This window comes from Hypanus sabinus, chromosome 24, assembly GCF_030144855.1.
Source record: "Hypanus sabinus isolate sHypSab1 chromosome 24, sHypSab1.hap1, whole genome shotgun sequence".
NCBI lineage: Eukaryota > Metazoa > Chordata > Chondrichthyes > Myliobatiformes > Dasyatidae > Hypanus > Hypanus sabinus.
Window position 1 is genome coordinate 27,997,716 of NC_082729.1, and position 24,595 is coordinate 28,022,310.

A 24,595-nucleotide genomic window follows, 5' to 3' on the forward strand; every position below is an offset into this window, starting at 1 on the left:
TCTTTTTATATCGTACGTCAATGATCTGGTTGATAGAATGGATGGCTTTGTGGCCATGTTTGCAGATGATCTGAGAATAGGTGGAAGGGCAGATGGTGTTGAAGAAGCAGGGAGGCTACAGAAGGAGACAGACAGATTAGGAGAATAGGCAAAGAAGTGGCAGATGGAATACAATGTCCTGAATTGTATGGTCCTGCACTTCAGTAGCAGGAATGAAAGTGTAGACTATTTTCTAAGCAGGGAGAGAATTCAAAAATCTGAGGTGCAAAGGATTTTAGGAGTCCTCTTGCTGGATTCCCTAAAGGTTATTTTGCAGGTTGAGTCACTGGTGAGAAAGGCAAGTGCAATGTTAGTATTCATTTAGAGATGACTAGAATATAAAAACAGGGATGTGATGCTGAGGCTTTATGAGGCACGGGTGAGGCCTTACTTGGAATATTATAGGAAATTTTGGGCCCCTTATCTAAGAAAGGATGTGCTGACATTGGAGAGGATTCAATGGAGGTTCACAAATAATTCCAGGAAAGAAAAGCTTATTGTATGAGGAGAGTTTGATGGCCCTGGGTCTGTACTCGCTGGAATTTAGAAGAATGAGGAAGAACTCACTTAAGTGTATCAAATTTTGAAAGGCCTAGATAGAGTGGATATGGAGAGGATGTTTCCTATAAAGAAGGAGTCTAGAACCAGAAGGCACAACATCAGGATAGCGGGACTTCCATTTAGAACAGAGATCATGAGGAATTTCTTTAGCTAAAGATTAGTGTTCATTGCCACATGTGCCTGTGGATGTATCTAAGACATAGGTTGATAGGTTCTTGATAAGTCAGGGGATGAAATTTTATGGAGAGAAGGTAGGAGAATAGGGTTGAGAGGGAAACGGATCAGCCATGGAGCATGGATAGCCTAATTCTGCTCCTACATTTTATAGTTTTGTATGTACATCAGAACGTATACTGGGTGGCAAGGTAGTGTAGTGGTTAGCAGAGCCAGCTGTAAGATCCTTCCACTGTCTGTAAGGAGTTTGAACATTCCCCATGACCTCCAGGTGCTTCCTCCACACCCATCCACACACAGACTTACATAAAACTCTGCTGTCCATTTGCGTTTCTTTATTAGTTCCTCTAGCTGCTGCTCAAATGCCTTCCTGGGGAAAAAACCATTACAGAAGTGGTGAAACTTAAGAGGGAGCATCATAAAAGTTTAGTAAGATGCATACACAACTGTAAAAGGAACTATTGTAAAGTGAAAAAACATTTCTGGATGATACACTCTCTATTTGCTCGGGTGAGGGCAGGTTCCAACGGACTAAGCAGCTCGCCTGTTTGATACCACGTTAAACACCTGAAACCTCCTCCATCAGTGTGTACTGTTCACAAAATGCACTGAACTTAACCGCCCAGGCTACTCCGACAACTTCCTCAAAACCATAAGGCCACAAGACAGGGGAGCAATTGTCAGCCATGCCTCTCCATTATGGCTGATTTATTATCAGTCTCAACCCCATTCTCCTACCTTCTCCCTTAACCTTTAACACCCTGACTTATCAAGAACCTATCAACCCAAATATACTCAACTACTCAGCCTCCACAGCTGTCTGTGGTAATGAATTCCACAGATTCACCACCCTCTGGCTAAAGAAATTCCATAAGACCATTAGATACAGGAACAGAATTAGACTGTTTGGTCCATCGAGTTTGCTCTGTCATTTCATTATAGCTGATCCAATTTTCTCTCAGCCCCAATCTCCTGTTTTCTCCTCATATCCCTTCATGCCCTGACCCATCAAGAATCTATTAACCGCTGGCTTAAATTTACCCAATGACTTGGCCTCTACAGCTGCCTGGGGCAAAGAATTTCACAGATTCACCAGTCTCTGGCTAAAGAAATTCCTCCTCATCTCCATTCTAAAAGGACGCCCCTCTATTCTGAGGCTGTGTCCTCTGGTCTTAGACTCTCCCACCATAAGAAACATTCTGTCCACATCCACTCTATCAACCATTTTAAAGGTTTCAATGAGGCCGCCCCTCATTGTTCTGAATTCCAGCGAATACAGGTCCAGAGTTCTTCATATGAAAAGCCATTTAATCCTTGAAGAATTTTCATGAACTTCCTTTGGACCCTCTCCAGTATAAGAACATCCTTTCTAAGATAAGGTGCCCAAAACTGCTCACAATATTCAAAGTGAGGCTTCACCAACGCTTTATAAAGTCTCAACATTGCATCCTTGCTTTTAAATTCTAGTTCTCTTGAAATGAATGCTAACATTGCATTTGCTTTCCTCACCACAGACTCAACCTGCAAATTAACATTCAGGGAATCCTGCACAAGGACTCCCAAGTCCCTTTGCACCTCAGTTTTTGTATTTTCTCTCTATTTAGAAAATAGCCAACCCTTTCATTTCTTCTACCAAAATCCATGACCATACACTTCCTAGCACTGTATTTCATCTGTCATTTCTTTGCCCATTCTCCTAATCAGCCTAAATCCTTCTATAGCTACTCTACTTCTTCAAACCCTGCCCCTCCACCTATCTTCATATCATCTTCAAACTTTGTAACAGAGCTATCAACTTCATTATCCAAATCATTGATATATAATGTAAAAAGAACCGGTCCTAACAAAGACTTCTGTGACACACCGCTGGTCACTGGCAGTCAGCCAGAAAAGGCTTTCTTTATTCCCACTCTTTGCTTCCTGCCAATCAGCCACTGCTTTATTCATTCTAGAATCTTTCCTATAATACCATGGACTCATAGCTTGTTAAGCAGCCTCATTTGTGGCACCTTGTCAAAGGCCTTCTGAAAATCCAATTTCACATCATCAACCAATTCTTGTCTGTCTATCTTGCTTGTTATTTCTTCAAAGAATCCCAAAACATTTGTCAAGCAACATTTTTCCTTGCTGACTATAGCCTACTTTGTGCCTCCAAGTACAGGTGTCCCCTGCTTTACGAAAGTTTGCTTTACGCCACTTCGCTTTTACGAAAGACCTACATTAGTACCTGTTTTCACTAACCAAAAGAAATCCGAAGAGAATATTCACTTTTGTGAAAAAAGGCGCCCACTTTAAACTTATGTTTACCCAGAGAAAGATTACCATAGCCGTGAAGCTTTCTGCAGACAGGTGTGTGCGCACGTGTGTACGTGCCGATTTTTTTCTACAAATCAGCTTTGACTAAATCTTCCCAATTCTGATGTGAAACTACTCTGTACATACATAATTTCTACCTTATATAGGCTGTGTATTTATCATATCATTCCTGCTTTTACTATATGTTAGTGTTATTTTAGGTTTTATGTGCTATTTGGTATGATTTGGTAGGTTATTGTTTGGGTCTGGGAACACTGAAAAATTTTTCCCATATAAATTAGTGGTAATTGCTTCTTCACTTTACTTCATTTCAGCTTACGGCAGGCTTCATAGGAACGCTCTGCTTTCGGATAATGGGGGAAACCTGTACCCTGAACCTCATTCTTAATAATCGACCTCCAACATCTTCCCAATCACTGAGGTCAGACTAACTGGAGAATAATTTTCTTTCTTCTGCCTCTCTCCCTTTTTGAAAAGTAGAGTGACATTTGCAATTTTCCAATCTTCCAGAACCATTCCAGAATCTAGTGATTCTTGAAAGATCATCACTCCACAATCTCTTTAGCCACCTCCTTCGGAACTCTTGGATGTACATCATCTGGTCCAGTTGACTTATCTTCCTTCAGAAATTTCAGTTTCCCAAGAAATATCTCTCTAGTTATGGTAACTTCACACACTTCGTGACCCCTGACTCCTGGAACTTCCACCATACTGCTATTGTCTTCCGCTGTGAAGACTGATGCAAAATACTTATTCAGTTCATCCAACATTTCATTTTCCTCCATTACTATCTCTCCAGCATAGTTTTCCAGCAGTCCGATATTCACTCTCACCTCTCCTTTACACTTTATATATCTGCAGAAACTTTTGGTATCTTCTTTAATATTATTGACTAGCCTACTTTCATATTGCATCTTTACCTTCTTAATAACTTCTTTAGGTGCCTTCTGTTGAATTTTTAAAAGCTTCTCAATCTTCTAAATTCCCACTAATTTTTGCTCGATTATATGCCCTCTCTTTAGCTTTTATGATAGCTTTGACTTCCCTTGTCAGCCATGGTTGTGTCATCTTTCCTTTAGAATACTTCTTCGTCTAGGGGATGTATATATCCTGTGCCTTCCGAAATGCTTCTAGAAATTCCAGCCAATGCTGTTCTGCACCATTCCTTACAGTGTTCTTTTACAATCAATTCTGATCAACTCCTCCCTCATGCTTTTTTAATTCCCTTTACTGTCATGCTGATACATCTGACTTTAGCTTCTCCTTCTCAGATTTCAGGGTGAATTCAATCATATATTGACCACTTGCCTTGAAAGTTTCTATTACCTTGAGGTTTCTAATCCATTCTGGTTTATTGTACAACACCCAATCCAGAACAGCTGATCCTCTAGTGGACTCAACCACAAGCTGATCTGAAAAGCCATCTCATAGGCACCCTAGAAAATACCCCTCCTGGAACTCAACACCAATCTGATTTTCCCAATCTACCTACATATTGAGTACTGTAACGTAACCCCAATGAGTATTGTAACATTGCCGTTTTGGCATGAGAATTCCTCCTCATCCCTATTCTAAAATGACTTCCTTATATTCTCAGCTTTACTTCCTTGCTTTTACATTCTCACCATCTCGAAATGAATTCTAATGAATGCATTTGCCTTCTTCACTACTGACTCAACCTACAAGTTAACCTTTAGGGAATCTTGTACAATGACTCTCAAGTCCCTTTCACATCATTAATTTTTGAATTTGCTCCCCATATAGAAAATAATCTATGTCTTTATTCCTACTATCAAAATACACAACCATAGATTTTCGTACACTATACTCAATCTGCCACTTCTTTGACCATTCTCCTACATGGTCCAAGTCCTTTTACAGACTTCCTGCTTCCTTAACATTAGGAAAAAGGACTTATTTGCCCTTCCATCTATCTTTGTATCATCCACAAATGTGGCCTCAAAGCCATCAATTCTGTAATTCAAATAATTAACGTATAGCATGAAAAGAAGTGATCCAAACATCAACTGCTACAGAACATCACCAGTCATCCACAGCCAATCTGAAAAGGCCCCAATTCTTTGCCTCTTGCTAGTCAGCCAATTTGCTATCAATGCTAGTATTTTTCCTGTAATATCTTGTTACGCAGTCTCATGTGTGGCACCTCATCAAAGACCTGAAAATCCAAGAAAACAACATCAACTGACTCTCCTTTGTCTATCCTGCCTGTTTTCCCTCAAAGAATTCCAACAGTTTTGTCAGACAATATTTCCCCTTAAGGAAACCATGCTGACTTCTGTATATTTTCTCATGTGCCTCCAAGAACCCTAAAATCTTATCCTTAATAATGATCTCTAATATCTTCCCAACCACTGAAGTCAGACTAATAGGCCAATATCCTTTTTCTGTCTCCCTCCCTTCTGAAAAAGTGGAGTGATATTTGCAATTTTCCTTTCCAGAATCTAGTGATTCTTGAAAGATTGCGACTAATGCCTCCACAATTTCCTCAGAAACATTTACCCTGGGGTACTGGGGGTATACCCTGGGGTATAGTTCGTCTGGTCCAGGTGACGTATCTACCTTCAGACTTTCACCTTCTCTCAAGCCTATTTTTCTGCCTTCTCCTCTAACCTTACTAATCAAGAACCAATCAATCACCACTTTAAATATACCCGATGACATGGCCTCCACGTTCATTTGTGGCAATGAATTTCACGGATTCACCACCCTCTGGCTAAAGTGGCCCATCTCTGTTCTAAGGGGCCATCCTTCTATTCTAAGCTGTGCTCTCTGGTCCTAGACTCCTAGGAAACATTCTCTCCAAGCCTAGACCTTTAAATATTTGATAGGTTTCAATTAGATCTCCCTTCATTCTTCTAAACTCTAGCAAGTACAGGCCCAGAGCCATCAAACACTCCTCATGCATAAACCCTTTCATTCCTGAAGTCATTCTTGTGAACGTCCTATGGACCCTCTCCAATACTTGCACATCCTTTCTTAGATAAGGGACCCAAAACTGCTCACAAGACTCCAACTGTGATCTGACCAATGCCTTACAAAGCAAGACCCACGACCATTATCCCTAAGAAGACCAAGGCCTGAGGGTACTAAGGAGAAATAAATTATCGTTCCTAAATTGTGGTAGGTCTAAATCCTAGAACTTGCCCCACACGCCCACCCTCATGTGCAATGGGACCACCTTCTCCACACAGGCTACAGTAGCTCAAGGAGATAGATGCATATAGATGGCTGATAAAAGCAAGCAATACCCGCATCCCAGGAAGCTTTGAATTTAGAGCATTCGGCAATCCAGCTGGGAATCTTGCAGTGACAGACGCGCCCCAACTGATAGTGTACTCACCACTTGTGCCACACCTGTCAAGTGATACTAGCTTCTAATTACCTCTCCATCCTCCTCTGCAGCTTCTCATCCTCGATCTGGGATATCAGCGCCTCTATCCTTTGCTTGCTCTCGCTGCTTCCTTTCAGCTGCCTAGACAAGCCACAGTGAGCAGCATCAGAGCACTGGGTCAGTGTCTGGTAAATGGACCAGCTGATGAAGCATCCCCACTTCATCAGGTGCAAAGGATGCATAGAACAGAGTTTTTTGTTGGGGAGAGGGGCAGTTGGTAGAGCAGACAAATTCTCAAATGGAGATGGAAAGGACATTTTAAAACTATACAACACACTAGTTCAGTAACAGTGGAGACTTTTTTCTCTGGCTTCTACCAGGTTCATTTTAAGAAGGAGCTGTGGACTTTGCACAGGAATGCAGACACTTAGGGTTTCATTGGGGCTGGTGAGGGGGGATTTGGCAGTGGGAGATACAATTTCTAAAGGGTAAATAAAGGGACTTGGGTGGTTTAGGAACTGTGGTGGAAATGGATTCAAAATTTTGGACTGAAATCAGAAAGGTGATGTGAGGATATTTTTTAAAAGTGATGTGGTGATAATCAGAATTATAATCAGGTTTATTATTACTGACATATGTTGTGAAATCTATTGTTTTGTGGAAGCAGTACAGTGCAAGACTTTACTATAGTTACTATACAAACTTTACTACAGTACAGTGCAAGACTTTAGTTACTATACAAACTTTACTATAGTACAGTACAGTGTACTACAGTACAATGCAAGACTTTACTATAGTTATTATAAAAAAATAAATAGTACAGAAGAGGAATTGACTTGGAAGTCAGTGCCTGTAATGAGTCAATCAGAATTCAGGTTTAATATAATTGGCATATGCTATGAAATTTATTGTTTCTTGGCAACAGTACAGTGCATATACTAAAAAACATAAATTACAGTAAGAAATAAATGCAGGGGATTCCAAATAATTGTACCATCAGTTAATCAGGACAGCCACTTATTTGAGACAACTCTTAAAGAACAAAAACAAAAAATAACCAGTATTCCCTTTGTTTATTTGGGACACCATGCTGGTAATTGGGGTAGGAGACTTGTTGAAAAGTTCCTGTTACTATCATCAGTTGCATGTGTTTCTGTTCAAAAAGCAGCAATTTTTGTCACTGATGGCTGGTGAGAAATAAGCAGTAAGACAATTGAGAACTGTTTTGTTCACTGCGGTTTCAAGCATTCAGGCTTAGAAATGCCAGAAATGGCCATGAATGAAAATGAAACGATTTCATTACTTCAGCAAGTTAGAAACTACAAAGAATTTGAAGATATTGACAATCATCTTGAATGTTACCTTTAGTCCCCACTAGATACTCAGCTCTGACCTGTAGCTCCAAGTAGCAGTTTGCATACGTCAGTGGTCACACCTGGGTACACCACTTCAACAGGTAAGGGTAGCCAGTAGGACTCATTACCTGGTGAGAGAGGGACATCTCTGTCCTGGCATCTCAGTCAGTTCTAGCAGACTGGGTGGATGAGATCTACAGTGAGATCCAGCCGTAAGGATGAAGGCTCTGCTATGCTATGTAGAGAGTGGAGGGTGTGACGAGGCACAGAAGTAGTCATGGTCATCCACTGCAACTAGAGAAGACCCCAGTTGTGATGTATAATCTTACCACTGGACCCAGATTTTGAAGTCAAGAGAGTGAAACTGACCCAGTGCAATGGCTTTTCTGCTTTAAAAACTCTCCCGCAGAGGTTTCCTGTCATTGTTGGATATGATGAACAACCACCAGTAGTATTGGTAGTCTTCTAAGTTGTTTGTATTTCATTTAAATACATAGAAATTAAAATTAAAATATTAAAATGCATACAAATTAGAACACTACCAATACTGCTGAAATACTGTACAGTCGGCCCTCCTTACCGTGGGGGACTGGTTCCGGGACCCCCCACGGATACCAAAAAACACAGATGCTCAAGTCCCTTATACAAAATGGCGTAGTTATTTGCATATAACCTATGTACATCCTCCCATATACTTTAAATCATCTCTAGATTACTTATAATACGTAATACAATGTAAATGCTATGTGAATTATTATACTGTATTGTTTAGGTAATAATGACAAGCCAATCCCAATTCTCCCGTGATCTTTAAGTTCTCGAGGCTGTAGCACTTTACATAGCTAGCCAGCCATCCCTTACTAGCCTTAAACTCCTTCCTCTTGCTCACAACACAAGTAGCAAACGAACGAGACGCGAGGTGAATAATGCTCAATTCCGGGTTCTCCCGATCCGTGGTTGGTTGAATCCACGCATGCGGAACTCGCGGATGAGGAGGGCCGACTGTACTATAAAACTGTTTATTAGTTGGTAATAGTTGTCAGCGGAGGAATTCATCAAGTGTATGCTGCCACACTCTTTTGACTGACTGTAAATGAACAAAATCAGTGCAGACACCTAATGCAGGTAATGGACTGCCTTCATACAATGCTTTTATCAATTACATCCTCCAAATCTTCATTTTCATTGTAACTCTCAAGATGATTGCTGATACTTTCAAATTCTTCATAGTTTCTAACTTGTTGTAGTGAAATAATTTCATTTTCACTCCAGGCCGTTTCTGGCATTTCCAAGCCTGAATGTTTCAAACTGCAGTGAGCAAGACAGCTCTGAATTGTCTTACTGCTACTTCTCTCTAATCACTGTTTTTTGAATACAAACATATGCAAATGATGCTATTTTAAAACTGCTTGCTCAAAGAACACTCTGACATTAGTTATAGAAAATGTTCAGCAACAGTCTCCTGCTCCAATTAAGTGGCATAGTGTTCCAAATAAACAAAGGGAATCCCAGCTATTCTCTTGATATGTTTTTGTTCTTTAAGAGTTCTAAATAAGTAGCTACCCTGTAGGGCCAATGGCCCCATTAACCAGAATTCACTGTGTGTACGTGCACACATACAGTAAATCTAGTCCCATTGTCCATTCAGAATATCTGATGGTGGAGGGAAAGAAGCTGTTCCTAAAACATTGAGTGTATGCCTTCCTCCAATTCTTCCTTAAAGGCAGTAATGAGAAAAGGACATGTCCTGGGTGATGGTGGTCCTTAATAATGGATGCATCCTTTTTAAGTCATCGCTTTTTGAAGATGTCTTTGATGCTAGGGAGGCTGGTGCCCATGATGTAGATGGCTGTGCTTTCAACCCGTTGGTGGTAAGAAACACAGTCAATCAAATGGATAGACAGTTAGGGGTGAATATCTTGTAAGAATGAGGGTGGGGGTAACAAGAGGGGTAGGGGTAGTAGCTCAATGGGCAGAATGGCCCTCCTGCTGCAAAAATTCAGCCAAGACAGTCTCTTTAAGCTTCCAGGAATAGTGGACCAAACTGTCGCCCCGAACCCCTCCTGGCTTGACACTCAGTGAGACCTGCGACTAACAAGTTACCTCTCCCAATGATCAGGTTATTCTCCCTATTAGGGTCGATAGCCAGCATCTTTGGAAATGTCTAATACCAGAGTGTGTGCATTTAAAGTGAGAGGGGGAAGAATAAAGGAACTGTATGGGTTGAGATTATTTTTATAGAGCAAGGGTCGGAAACCTTTTTGCCTCTGTGGGCCAGATCGCATATTAATGAGCGGACAGTGGGCCAGATAAGTGCCATAAAAAACTTGAAACATGGGAATTATCCATTTAAATACACCTAGTTATATTTTGCCTCAGATTAATGAATAATGCATGCTAGAAAATCATCTGTGCTTAAGGTTGCCTACCCATTATGGAGAGTGGAGGGTGCCTGTAGTGGGGTGCTAGAGGAGATGGTGGAAACATTAGGAGTTTGAAGTAGATTTCTGTTGTTGTACAGTGGAGAGCATTCTGACTTCCGTATCACCATCTGGTACGGAAGTACCAGGATGGGAAAAATCTGCTGAGGATTGTAGACTCAGCCAGCTCCATTATGGATATAACCCTCCCCACCATCGAGGGCATCTTCAAAAGGTAATGCCTCAAAAGAGGCAGCATCCATTATTAAGGATCTTCGTCAAACAGGACAGGCCCTCTTCTTATTACTACCATCAGGGAAGAGGTACGGAGCCTGAAGACACATGTTCAACATAAATCACACACATCCCTATCTCCCACCCAGACAGAGAATCTGATATGTGAGCCTCAAAGTATGAAAACAGGTTTTTGCACCAGTAAAGCCCACATTGTCAGCTGCCACACCCTTTGTTTCTTAACCTGTGGAGGTGGGGTGGGAGAGGAGTTCATCCTGACCCATTAACTATTCCTCTCCCCACAGATGTACCGTGGAGATCACTCTGACATGGCTGCATCGTTGTCTGGTTTAGAGAACTGCGCAGGATTGGAGAAATATGCAGAGGGTTGTAGACTCAGTCAGTTCTAACATGGGCACGACCCTCTCCACCATGGAGGACATATTCAAAAGACAATGTCTCCAAGAAGGTGGCATTCATCATTAAATACTCTCACCATCCAGGACATGTGCTCTTCTCATTGCAACCATTGCAAAAGAGGTGCAATAGCTTGAAGACACATACTTCACATTTTAGGAATAGCTTCTTCCCTCCGCCAGTCCAAAAACTTTGAACACCTTTTCACTATTCACTATTTTGCTCTCTCTGCAATTTTTTGCTTCTTTTTGTAACTTAATTTTTTATGTATCTCACTGTACTGCTGTCACAAATAACAAATTTTATGACATATGTCAGTGATAATAAACCTGATTCTGAAATAATGTGGGAGATCATGCAAATCTAGGTTCTACCTACATTTGACTGGCAGGAGGGAGGGGAGACCATGACAACATTCCTTGGCTACGTTATAGTGTAGCAAACCTGCAGCCATTATGGGTTCACCCTGAGGGGAGTGGTCAGGGGTGCCCATTTACGTAGTTCCAGAGAAAAGTTATCACAACACCAACTATTGTTTGCAGAGCACCTTTCTCCCACCAAGCCGCAAAACTGAAATGTTTCTCCGAGGGATAAAACTGACGAGGCACATCAGATCTGAGGCTCGGTCGTGGGAATTGGTCTTAGGGAGCATCTTCAAGGAGAAAGGGGAGATAGTTATAGAGGGAGACATTGGAGTATGAGTAGAGTGGGAAAGGCAATGGAAGATGGTCAGTGGAAGGAACAGAGATCTCAGGGGGGGATATATAGACAGAGAGTGATGTGGGGTGGATGTCACAGAAATGGGGAGGGGCATAGTCATAGTCATAGAAAAGTATGACACAGAAACAGGTCTTTTGACCCATCTAGTCCATGCCAAACCATTTAAAATGCCTACTCCCATCGACTTGCAAAGACCATAGCCCTTCATACCTCTACCATCCATCCAAACTTCTCTTAAACGTTGAAATCAAGCTCACATGCACCACTTCCACTGGCAGCTCATGCCACACTCCCACAACCTCCTGAATGAAGAGGTTTCTCATGTTCACCTTTCACCCTTAACCTATGACCTGTAATTATAGTCCCAGCCAACCTCAGTGCAAAAACCCTGCTTACATTTACCCTATCTATACCCCTCATAACTTTGCATACTTCTATCAAATCTCCCCTCATTCTTCTACGTTCCAAGGAATAAAGTATTAACCTATTCAATCTTCCCTTATAACTCAGGTCCACCAGTCCCTGCAACAGCCTTGTAAATTTTCTCTGTACTCTTTCAACCTTATTTGTATCTTCTCTGTAAATATGTGACCATAACTGCAAACAAAACTCCAAATCAGGCCTCACCAAAGTGCACACCTGTCTGCATTAAATTCTATCTGACATATTTCAGCCCATTTTTCCAGCTGGTCCAGACCCCACTGCAAGCTCTGATAGTATTACCCGCTGTCCAATACAACCCCAATCTTGGGGTCATCCTCAAATTTGATGATTCAGTTAACCACATTATCATCCAGTTGGTTGATATATTGTAGATGACAAACAACAATGGACCCAGCACTAATTCCTGTGGCACTCCACTAGTCACAGGCCTCCAACCAGAGGCAATCATCTACTACCGCTTACAGGCTTCCTCAAATCCAATGTCTAATCCAATTTACTACCTCATCTTGAATGCCGAGTGACTGGACCTTCTTGACCAAACTCCCATGTGGGATCTTGTCAAGTGCCTTGCTAAAGTCAATGTAGACTACATCTACTGCTTTGACTTCATCAACTTTCCTGGCAACTTCCTTGAAAAACTCTTCAAGATTGATTAGACACAACCTACCACTCACAAAGTCATCCTATCTCTAATCAGTTCATGTCTACTTAAATGCTCATATATCCAGCCCCTTAGAATACCTCCAATAACTTTTCCACTACTGATGTCAGGCTCATGGGCCTATAATTTCCTGGTTTATTTCTAGAGCCTTTCTTAAACAGTCGAACAACATTAGCTATCCTCCAATCATCCAGTAGCTCATCTGTCGCTAAGGATAATTTAAATATCTCTCACAAGAGAAAATCCAGGCAACTCACATAAAATGCTGGAGGAACCCAGCAGGTCTGGCAGCATCTATAGTCAAAGTTTCCAGCCGAGACCTTCTTCAGGACTGGAGAAAATTCTGACTCATCTTTTTTTCTCTGCTGCCTGACTTGCTGAGTTGCTCCAGCATTTTGTGTGTGTTACTTAAATAGCTCTGCTAAGGCTCTTACAATTTCTACACTTGCCTCCACAGGATCCAAAGGAACACCTTGTCAGGCCCTGGGGATTTACCCACCTTAATTTATCTCAAGACAGCAAACACCTCATCATCTGTAATCTGTATACGCTCCATGACCTCACTTCTATAGATTGTTTCCATCTCTCAAGTAAATACAGATGCAAAACAAAAATCAATTTGAAGATCTTCCCCCATCTCTTTTGGATCCACACATAGATTACAATTCTGAACTTCCAGAGGTCCTTTTGCCAGGTACAACTCCTCAAGTACCTCATTCGTTCCTGCCTGTCTACACCTGCTTTAAAACATTATTTTTCTTAACCAGGCCTCAATATCTCTCAAAAACCAATGTTTCCTAAACCTGTTATCCTTGCCTTTTATTCTGACAGGAACATACAAACTCACAAAATTTCACTTTTGAAGGCCTCTCACTTACCAAGTAAACCTTTGCCAAAAAAAACAATCTGTCCCAATCCACACTTGCCAGATCTTTTCTGATATCATCAAAATTGGCCTTTCTCTGACTTAGAATCTGAAACTAAAAACTAGACCTATCCTATACCAGATTTACTTTGAAACTAATGAATCATTGGATGCAAAGTATTCTCCTACACAAACTTCTGGCAGCTGCCCTGTCTCATTCCATAATAGCAGACCAAGTATCACACTTTCTCGTTGGGACTTCTATGTACTGATTAAGGGAATTTTCGTCAATACATTTGACAAACTCTATCCCATATAGTCCTCTTACAGTATGGGAGTTCCAGTCAATACTTTCCAGTATGTGGAAAGTTAAAATCACCTACAACAATCTTATATTCCTTGCAGCAGTTGTTTCTCTAAATTCTGCAGACTGTCAGGTGGTCTATAATGTAGCCCAATTAACTTGGTCGTATCTTTCTTATTCCTCAATTCCACTTATAAAGCCTCACTAGATGAGTTCTCCAGTCTGTCATGACTGAGCACTGCTGTGATATTTTCCTTGACTGGTAACGACAATCCTCCCCCTTGAATCCCTCCCACTCTGTCGCATTGAAAACAACAGAACCCCGAATATTGAGCTGCCAGTCCTTCCCCTCCTGCAACCAACTCACTAAAGGCTACAATATCATAATTCCATGTATTGATCCATGCTCTGAGCTCACCTGCCTTTCCTACAATACTTCTTGCATTGAAATATATGCAGCTCAGAACATTAGTTGCACCATGCTCAACCTTTTGATTCTGAGGTCCTAACAACATGTCTCAACAATCTGTTCTAGCTCTGGTTCCTGTCCCACTGCAACTCTAGCTTAACCCCACCCCCACCCCCATCCCCTGCCCCCATGCAGCACTTCCACTAGGATACTAGCCCCTCCAGTTTAGATGCAAACTGTCTCTTCTTTACAGGTCCAACCTTCCTTGGAAGAGAGCCCAATGACCCAAAAATCTGATGCCCAACTCCTTAGCCACATGTTAAACTGCATGATATTCCTATTTCTGGCCTCACTAGCATGTAGCTTGGGTAGCAATCCTGAGATCACAACCCTGGAGGTCCTGTCCTTTAATTTAGCACCTAACTCCCTAAACTCACTCTGCAGAACCTTGTCACCTTTCCTACCCATGTCATTGGTATCTAAATGGGCCACACCTCTGGCTGCTCACCCTCCTACTTAAGAATGCTGAGGACTCAATCCGAGATATCCCAGATGCTGGCATCCGGGAGGGAACATACTGTCCAGAAATCTTATGCTTGTCCGCATAACCTTTCTGTTTGCCTAACTAATGAATCCTCCATCACCACACCTTGACCCTTCTGCTCCCTTCCCATTCTGAGTCACAGAGACCTGACTGCTGTGACTTTCCTCTGCTCGGTCATTCCCCGCCCAACCTCCAACGGTATCCAAAGCAGTATACCTGTTGTTGAGGGGGATTGATTGCCTCAGGGGTATTCAGCACTGGCTGTTTAAACCCTTTCCCCTTCCTGACCAGTCCTGCACCTTAGGTGTAACTATCTTCTTTATATGTCCTATATATTAACCCTCTCAGCCATCCAAATGGTCCAGAGTTCATCCAGCTCCAGATTTAACTCTCACATGCAGTGGAGAAAGGGTTTTAAAATATGAGGAGGTGTGTAGGAGCTGGGGGGCATTACAGAAACGGGGAGAGTTGCAGGAACCAGAAGGGGGTCACAGAGATAACAAAGGTTGCACAGATTGGTGTAGATTGAAGTGATGCAGCAGGAATGAAGCCATGGGATTCTGTCGGCTCTCACCTGTCAGTCTGAGCTTGGCCTTGTTCATACTGAAACTGTAGCCTCTTCAAAGTCACTAGAAAAGAAGTCAAATAGTTTGCATGAATTCCCTGGAAGTCCTCAGTAACTACATCCCATCACCTACTGTTCTCTTTGAACCTACTGTTCCGACTGAACTATTGTTTTCCTGGGGCTGCAGAGATCTGCTGGCAGATAATCCCAGACATGGAGCATTTTGTACAAATTTGTGTACAAGTTGTGACAAGTCTGGGTGTCGGGCCTATCACAGAACACTCCAATAATCTTCTTTAGATGTCAAAAGTGTCCTGACTGGTTGCATCACATTCTGGTACAGCCATTCAAATGCACAGGAACGTGGAGGCTGCAGAGAGTATTGGACGCGGTCCAATACATCATAGGCACATGCTTTCCCACCATTTTTGCATTGCCTCAAGAAGGTGACATCCATCATCAAAGATCCCCACCATTTGGGTAATGCATCTGTTTGTGGATTCCACCAGGCGGAAGCCTGAAGCCTGAAGTCCCACACCACCAGATCCAGGAACAACTTCTTCATCAACTTTTCTGTTATTGCAATAACCAGCACAACCCTAATCACTACTTTTTTTCTTTTGAATTAAGGAGATGGAAGGATTAGTTTCATTTGTCAGATGTACAGTGAAACATGAAATTTGTGTCAATGACCGGCACAGGCCAAGGATTTGCCACACTTTGGGATATGGGTGGAATTTGCAGCCCCCAGAAAAAACCCCACATGGTCAAGGGGAGAACTTTGTGTATCTGATGCAGTTACAAGTGTTTTTATTGCACCAGTTGAGTTGGGGGAGTTTGCAGACATCATTGTTTACCAATCAGTGGGGTAAATTAATGGTTGCCATGGCAATGTAGTGGTTAGCACGTCACTATTACAGCTCAGAGCATCAGAGTTCAGAGTTCATCTATAAGGAGTATCTGTACGTCCTCCCCACGGACTGCATGGGTTTTCCCCAGGATTTCCAGTTTCCTCCCACAGTCCAAAAACTGTGGGTTAACTGGTCATTGTAAGTTGTCCCATAATTAGGTTAATTAGGTTTAATTGGTGTTGTTAATGGTTGCTGTGGTGATGTGGCTCTAAGAGTCAGAAGCCCCTACTTCATGCTTGATCGCCAAATAGATAAACAATAGAATGGACTGAACATTCAGTTCAAATGTGGAGAAAATGTCAGGAAACAGGAATAATCCTGAAAACTACAGTGTGGAATGAGCCGCCATTTCGATTTCAACGTTTAAGAAAAGTTTGGATTGGTACACGGATAGGAGAGATGGATGGCTATGGGCTGGGAGCAGGTTGAGGGGACAAAGCAGTTTAAATAGTTCAGCATGGACTGAATGGGCCAAAGGGCTTGTTTCTATGCTGTAACTTTCTATGACTCAATGACTAGCGCACACATGGACTTGCGCATGTGACAATAAAGTTGACCTTGAACTTGACCATGTGGGTTTTCCCAGGAGCTCTGTTTGCCAATCATATATAAACAACATTTGAGGTGATAGGTTAATTGGCCACTGCAGACGGGTGAATGGTGTAACCTGGGAGCTGATGGGAATGTGGTTAAATACAGTAAATGGGTGGCTGATGGGCCCGAATTCCTGGTGTGTCTCTATGACTCTTACATCACAGATGCATGCTGTGGCCACCAGCCTCTTGACCAGCCACTGTGAGTGCAAGTTACAGTGCGGCTGTAGAGGTCAACTCATTAGGCATACTTAAAGCGGAGGTTGATAGGATTGTGATTTTATTTATTTATTTTTATTGAAATACAGCATGGAATAGGCCCTTCCATCCTCCGATTTAACCCTAGCCTATCAAGGGACAATTTACAATGACGAATTAACCTACCAACTGCCAGTACATCTTTGGACTGTGGGAGGAAACTGAAGTACCATGCAAGGAAACCCTTACGGTCACGCGGAAAATGTACGATCTCCTCACAGACAGTGGCAAAAATTGAACCCAGGTGTTGTGTTAACCACTGTGCTGCCCTAATTGGAAAGTTTATCAAAGGTTACAGGGAAAAGGCAGGAGTATGGGATTGAGAGGGAAAATAAATTAGCCATGAGGGAATGGCCGAGCAGAATCAATTGCCTGATTCTGGTCCTCTGTCTTGTGATGCTCAGGTTCAGTAATTAGGGCCATGCTCAGGTCACTTGAGCTCCTCCCACCTCCTGTCTCTCCCACCTCGGCTCTAGAGCTGCTTCCTTAAGGCATGCTCCCTTTGAGGCATACACATTTCTGACAGTTAATGAAGGGAAGTGCATGTCACATTTTAATGCACAAGAACATTTGCAGGCACAGTATTTTCAATTCATTCTTAATGCAAATTTCTGTGGTAAGTAACGAGGAGACTTCAATCATCTGTCAGTAGGCAAACGTTCAGTTGTTGATTCATCTAGCAATGAGCCTCCACCTCGTTCTGAGGCACTGCAGCCTAGCTGAGCAGGTGTGCCTGTGAAAGATTCATCATACCAGTTTGGTCACAGTGGGACAGGATGTGCCAGATCAGAGAACTCTATAGGCTCCGGGGTGGAGAATGGAGGAAACAAAAGACCTTTTCTGAGAATATAAACAACCCGAATTGAGACAGAGAACTAATCACGAGCCCAGAACTTTAGGGTTGAGTTTAGGAAAGTTTGAAATGCAAGTTCATATAAACTACTTTCTATTTTCAAATCTCTAAGTAGAATAATAAATAAGTAGTTTTAATAACCCACCAATAACTGTCGGTACTAGAGACAGTTATTAACCATAAGAAATTCTGCAAATGATGGAAATCCAGTGTAACGTACACACAAAATTCTAGAGGATCTCAGCAGTTCAGTTAACATCTATGGAGAGGAATAAAAAAATGACCATTTTGGGCTGAGATTCTTCATCAGACTGGAAAGGAAAGGGGAAGAAGCTAGAATAAGAAGGTGGGGGAAGGTTCAGCCCCCTTCCATCTCCAGTCCTGATGGGGTGTTCCAGCCCAAAACATCAATTGTATATTCCCCTCCATAGATGATGCCTCACATGCTAAATTCCTCCAGCATTTTGCTTGGAAGCAGACACTGTATTTATACACTCATGTTATCCTTTAATTATTCTCTGTAGTTCATATCCTAAAGGAATAAGCAAAGCCATTTTCCATTACAAACAATAAATACGGGAGGTTTTGCTCTTGGGCTGGGTGAGCCTAGAACAAGAGGTCACAGGTTTTGGGTGAAAGGTGAGATATTTAAGGGGAACTGCTTCACTCAGAGAATGGTGCAAAGGTGGAACAATCTGCCAGAGTTTGGATAGATACATGGATGGGTGTAGATAGATAGGACTTAGCAGAAGAACAGGTCGGCATGGACTAGATGAGCCAAAGGGTCTGTTCCTTGGCTGTGACTACGACTCTATGCCCATCCTATGGCAGTCTGCGGCTGTCCCTTTGGCTTCATTGACCACACAGCCCGGAATGGAAGCAAGTAATTCTCGATCACAAGGACCCACTCCAGTTGTTGAGCAGAACAGAAATAAGACACTGCTCAATTACATCGGATAAGCAGTTACTAGCAAGGCAATAGTGGTGCTATAAATTGGCACAATACCTAGGGATTGCCATGCTGTGGGACAGTTGGTGTCAACGGAATGATCGTCACAGGAAGGTGTCGACAAGGGCACACGACATGCGGGTGGGCTGACCAGGAGGGAGGGCAGTGCTGTGAGAGGGACCTGAGGAAGGAATATCGCTCTGTGGGAAGGAACATCACTTTGTGGGACAGTGAGGAGGGAACATCGCTCTGTGAGGCACAATGAGGAGGTGGCGTGCTGCCAGAGAGAAAGTGAGGAGGAAATGTTGCTCTGTAGCAGGGACAATGAGGGGGAGGTGTCATGCCACTGGTGGGGCATCAAGGAGGGAATGCCAAACCACAGGAAATGGCAAGCAGGGTTGGTGAACTGCGGAAGCAGTTATGATGAAGGAGGTTCACATCGTGGGGGGAGCAGAAGAGGAGGGATAGCCATGCCTTGAGGGATCACTGTGCTGTTTGAGGTGTTATTCCACAGACTATAATATACCAACATAGATTACTGGCCCAGCCTACCCTGTCATGGGAATCTGAAATCAATGCTGTAGTTAGAATAACCAGTATTTTCTTGGTTGGTCTGAATGTAACCTTGACTACAGATACATGTAGTAACCACAATCCCCAGCCTCTTCTCTCTTACTACTGCCTATATCTAACTAAAATATATTCAGATCCTGTTGCCACTATCCTTTGTGGATGGGAGGTCATGAACATGAGGCAAGAATAAAAAATTTCATCTCGTGTCTGCCTTAAATACATGACCAATAGATCTTCATCCTCTCACGAGTGGAAATACATTCAGCTTTATAAGACCCTTCAGGATCAGACACCTTTCAGTCAAGTCCCCTCCAGTGGACAGGTTCCTAATCTGTCCCAACCTTTCCTCATTAGAGACCCACCCATGTTCTCCTGTGCCAAATGTTATGTGGTTTCCTGTTCTCTCTTCCTTTCTGAATAAAGCAGTTCTGTTTGTTGCTTGCCAAGCTTCCGAGTCAGAGAATTTTGGAAAATTGAAACTCCATTCATCTGACAATGCTTCTTTTAAGATGAATGATTTCAGTACCACAGCTCCAACAATTTGCTCAGTACAACATCCCTGTTGATTGCAAATTTTCCTAATTCTTCTCTTCCTTTCCACTCACAATTTCACTGAAGAGACTCATGGTAGCATAACGAGATTACAGAGCCAGTGAGCTGTGGTTCAGTTCCTACCCATTTGTACTTCCTCCCCATGAGTGCGTGGGTTTCCTCCGAGTGCTCCGGATTCATCCTACATTCCAAAGATATATTTTGGAAAACTTGGATGTGTCTGAACATGTAAACTGGACACATGGGTGGAATTGGGTGGCATAGGCTTTTTATACCTCTAAATAAAATAAATAAATAGTCTTATAACAGTGGGACAGAAGCTGTCCTTGAGAGCAGTCAAGTAAAGGTGAAGATCATAATGAGGTTAATTGTGAGGTTAAGAGTATATCTTCTCACACAAGAGTTCAAAGTGCACAGAAGATTTATTATTGAAGTACGTGCAGTATTGTATACCATCTTCTTGTAGGCAGCCATGAAACAAAGCAACACACTAGAGTTCATGAAAATCCCCACACAACAAAGACAAACATCCAAATGTGCCAAAAAACAGCAAATCATACAATTAAAAAATGCAAACAAATGATACATACTGTATCAACTGCAGAGTTCTTAAAAGTAAATCCACAGCCACAGGACAAGTTCAGCACAATGACCAGCCCGGGCCACAGCCACAGGGCCAGTTCAGCACAGTAACCAGTCCAGCCCACAGCCACAGGGCCAGTTCAGCACAGTAACCAGTCCAGGCCACAGGGCCAGTTCAGCACAGTAACCAGTCCAGCCCACAGGGCCAGTTCAGCACAGTAACCAGTCCAAGCCACAGGGCCAGTTCAGCACAGTAATCAGTCCAGGCCACAGGGCCAGTTCAGCACAGTAACCAGTCCAGGCCACAGGGCCAGTTCAGCACAGTAACCAGTCCAGGCCACAGCCACAGGGCCAGTTCAGCACAGTAACCAGTCCAGGCCACAGCCACAGGACCAGTTCAGCACAGTAACCAGTCCAGGCCACAGGGCCAATTCAGCACAGTAACCAGTCCAGCCAACAGGGCCAGTTCAGCACAGTAACCAGTCCAGCCAACAGGGCCAGTTCAGCACAGTAACCAGTCCAGGCCACAGGGCCAGTTCAGCAGAGTAACCAGTCCGGGTCACAGCACAGGGCCAGTTCAGCACAGTGACCAGTCCAGGCCACAGCCACAGGGCCAGTTCAGCACAGTAACCAGTCCAGCCCACAGCCACAGGGCCAGTTCAGCACAGTAACCAGTCCGGGCCACAGCCACAGGGCCAGTTCAGCAAAGTAACCAGTCCAGCCCACAGCCACAGGGCCAGTTCAGCACAGTAACCAGTCCAGGCCACACGGCCAGTTTAGCACAGTAACCAGTCCAGGCCACAGGACCAGTTCAGCACAGTAACCAGTCCGGCCCACAGCCACGGGGCCAGTTCAACACAGTAACCAGTCCAGCCCACAGCCACAGGGCCAGTTCAGCACAGTAACCAGTCCAGACCACAGCCACAGGGCCAGTTCAGCACAGTAACCAGACCAACCCACAGACACAAGGCCAGTTCAGCACAGTAACCAGTCCGGGCCACAGCCACAGGGCCAGTTCAGCACAGTAACCAGTCCAGGCCACAGCCACAGGGCCAGTTCAGCACAGTAACCAGCGCGGGCCACAGCCACAGGATCAGTTCAGCACAGTAAACAGTGCAGGCCACAGGGCCAGTTCAGCACAGTAACCAATCCAGGCCACAGGGCCAGTTCAACACAGTAACCAGTCCAGCCCACGGCCACAGGGCCAGTTCAGCACAGTAACCAGTCCAGCACACGGCCACAGGGCCAGTTCAGCACAGTAACCTGTCCAGGCCACAGGGCCAGTTCAGCACACTAACCAATCCAGCCCACGGCCACAGGGCCAGTTCAGCACAGTAACCTGTCCAGGCCACAGGGCCAGTTCAACACAGTAACCAGTCCAGCCCACAGCCACAGGGCCAGTTGAGCACAGTAACCAGTCCAGCCCACAGACACAGGGCTAGCTCAGCACTGTAACCAGTCCAGCCCACATCCACATGGCCAGTTGAGCACAGTAACCAGTCCAGCCCACAGGGCCAGTTCAGCACAGTAACCATCCTGGGCCACATCCACAGGGCCAGTTCAGCACAGTATCCAGTCCAGCCCACAGCTACAGGGCCAGTTCAGCACAGTAACCAGACCAGCCCACAGCCACAGGGCCACTTCAGCACAGCAACCAGCCCGGGCTACAGCCACATGGCCAGTTCAGCACAGTAACCAGTCCAGGCCACAGGGCCAGTTCAGCACAGTAACCAGTCCAGCCCACAGCTACAGGGCAAGTTCAGCACAGTAACCAGACCAGCCCACAGCCACAGGGCCAGTTCAGCACAGCAACCAGTCCAGGCCACAGCCACAGTGCCAGTTCAGCACAGTAACCAGTCCAGGCCACAGCCACAGGGCCAGTTCAGCACAGGGCCACAGACACAGGGCCAGTACAGCACAGTAACCAGTCCAGCCCACAGTCACAGGGCCAGTACAGCACAGTAACCAGTCCAGGCCACAGGGCCAGTTCAGCACAGTAACCAGTCCAGACCACAGCCACAGGGCCAGTTCAGCACAGTAACCAGTCCAGGCAATAGCCACAGGGCCAGTTCAGCAGAGTAACCAGTCCAGCCCACAGGGCCAGTTCAGCACAGTAACCAGCCTGGGCCACATCCACAGGGCCAGTTCAGCAGAGTAACCAGTCCAGCCCACAGACACAAGGCCAGTTCAGCACAGTATTCAGTCCAGCCCACAGCCACAGGGCCAGTACAGCACAGCAACCAGCCCGGGCTACAGCCACATGGCCAGTTCAGCACAGTAACCAGTCCAGGCCACAGCCACAGGGCCAGTTCAGCACTGTAACCAGTCCAGCCCACAGCCACAGGGCCAGTTCAGCACAGTAACCAGCGCGGGCCACAGCCACAGGATCAGTTCAGCACAGTAAACAGTGCAGGCCACAAGGCCAGTTCAGCACAGTAACCAATCCAGGCCACAGGGCCAGTTCAACACAGTAACCAGTCCAGCCCACGGCCACAGGGCCAGTTCAGCACAGTAACCAGTCCAGCCCACGGCCACAGGGCCAGTTCAGCACAGTAACCTGTCCAGGCCACAGGGACAGTTCAACACAGTAACCAGTCCAGCCCACAGGGCCAGTTCAGCACACTAACCAATCCAGCCCATGGCCACAGGGCCAGTTCAGCACAGTAACCTGTCCAGCCCACAGCCACAGGGCCAGTTGAGCACAGTAACCAGTCCAGCCCACAGCCACAGGGCCAGCTCAGCACTGTAACCAGTCCAGCCCACATCCACATGGCCAGTTGAGCACAGTAACCAGTCCAGCCCACAGGGCCAGTTCAGCACAGTAAACATCCTGGGCCACATCCACAGGGCCAGTTCAGCACAGTATCCAGTCCAGCCCACAGCTACAGGGCCAGTTCAGCACAGTAACCAGACCAGCCCACAGCCACAGGGCCAGTTCAGCACAGCAACCAGCCCGGGCTACAGCCACATGGCCAGTTCAGCACAGTAACCAGTCCAGGCCACAGGGCCAGTTCAGCACAGTAACCAGTCCAGCCCACAGCTACAGGGCCAGTTCAGCACAGTAACCAGACCAGCCCACAGCCACAGGGCCAGTTCAGCACAGCAACCAGTCCAGGCCACAGCCACAGTGCCAGTTCAGCACAGTAACCAGTCCAGGCCATAGCCACAGGGCCAGTTCAGCAGAGTAACCAGTCCAGCCCACAGTGCCAGTTCAGCACAGTAACCAGCCTGGGCCACATCCACAGGGCCAGTTCAGCACAGTAATCAGTCCAGCCCACAGACACAAGGCCAGTTCAGCACAGTATTCAGTCCAGCCCACAGCAACAGGGCCAGTTCAGCACAGCAACCAGCCCGGGCTACAGCCACATGGCCAGTTCAGCACAGTAACCAGTCCAGGCCACAGCCACAGGGCCAGTTCAGCACTGTAACCAGTCCAGGCCACAGGGCCAGTTCAACACAGTAACCAGTCCAGCCCACAGCCACAGGGCCAGTTGAGCACAGTAACCAGTCCAGCCCACAGCCACAGGGCCAGCTCAGCAATGTAACCAGTCCAGCCCACATCCACATGGCCAGTTGAGCACAGTAACCAGTCCAGCGCACAGGGCCAGTTCAGCACAGTAACCAGACCAGCCCACAGCCCCCAGGGTCAGTTCAGCACAGTAACCAGCCTGGGCCACATCCACAGGGCCAGTTCAGCAGAGTAACCAGTCCAGCCCACAGACACAAGGCCAGTTCAGCACAGTATTCAGTCCAGCCCACAGCCACAGGGCCAGTTCAGCACAGTAAACAGACCAGCCCACAGCCACAGGGCCAGTTCAGCACAGGAACCAGCCCGGGCTACAGCCACATGGCCAGTTCAGCACAGTAACCAGTCCAGGCCACAGCCACAGGGCCAGTTCAGCACTGTAACCAGTCCAGCCCACAGCCACAGGGCCAGTTCAGCA

General features: G+C 45.0%; 1 protein-coding gene across 1 annotated transcript in view; it reads right to left on the reverse strand.

The window, feature by feature from the left end:
* The window catches only part of LOC132380723 (synaptonemal complex central element protein 1-like), a 166,981-nt gene that overhangs the window by 26,634 nt on the left and 115,752 nt on the right, over positions 1-24,595 (reverse strand). The window contains exons 6-8 of the mRNA XM_059949713.1: positions 15,390-15,444; positions 6,494-6,583; positions 1,081-1,144 (exon numbers count right to left, since the gene is read on the reverse strand). Coding sequence (XP_059805696.1) covers positions 1,081-1,144; positions 6,494-6,583; positions 15,390-15,444 — 209 coding nt within the window. The remainder of the gene's footprint in view (positions 1-1,080; positions 1,145-6,493; positions 6,584-15,389; positions 15,445-24,595) is intronic.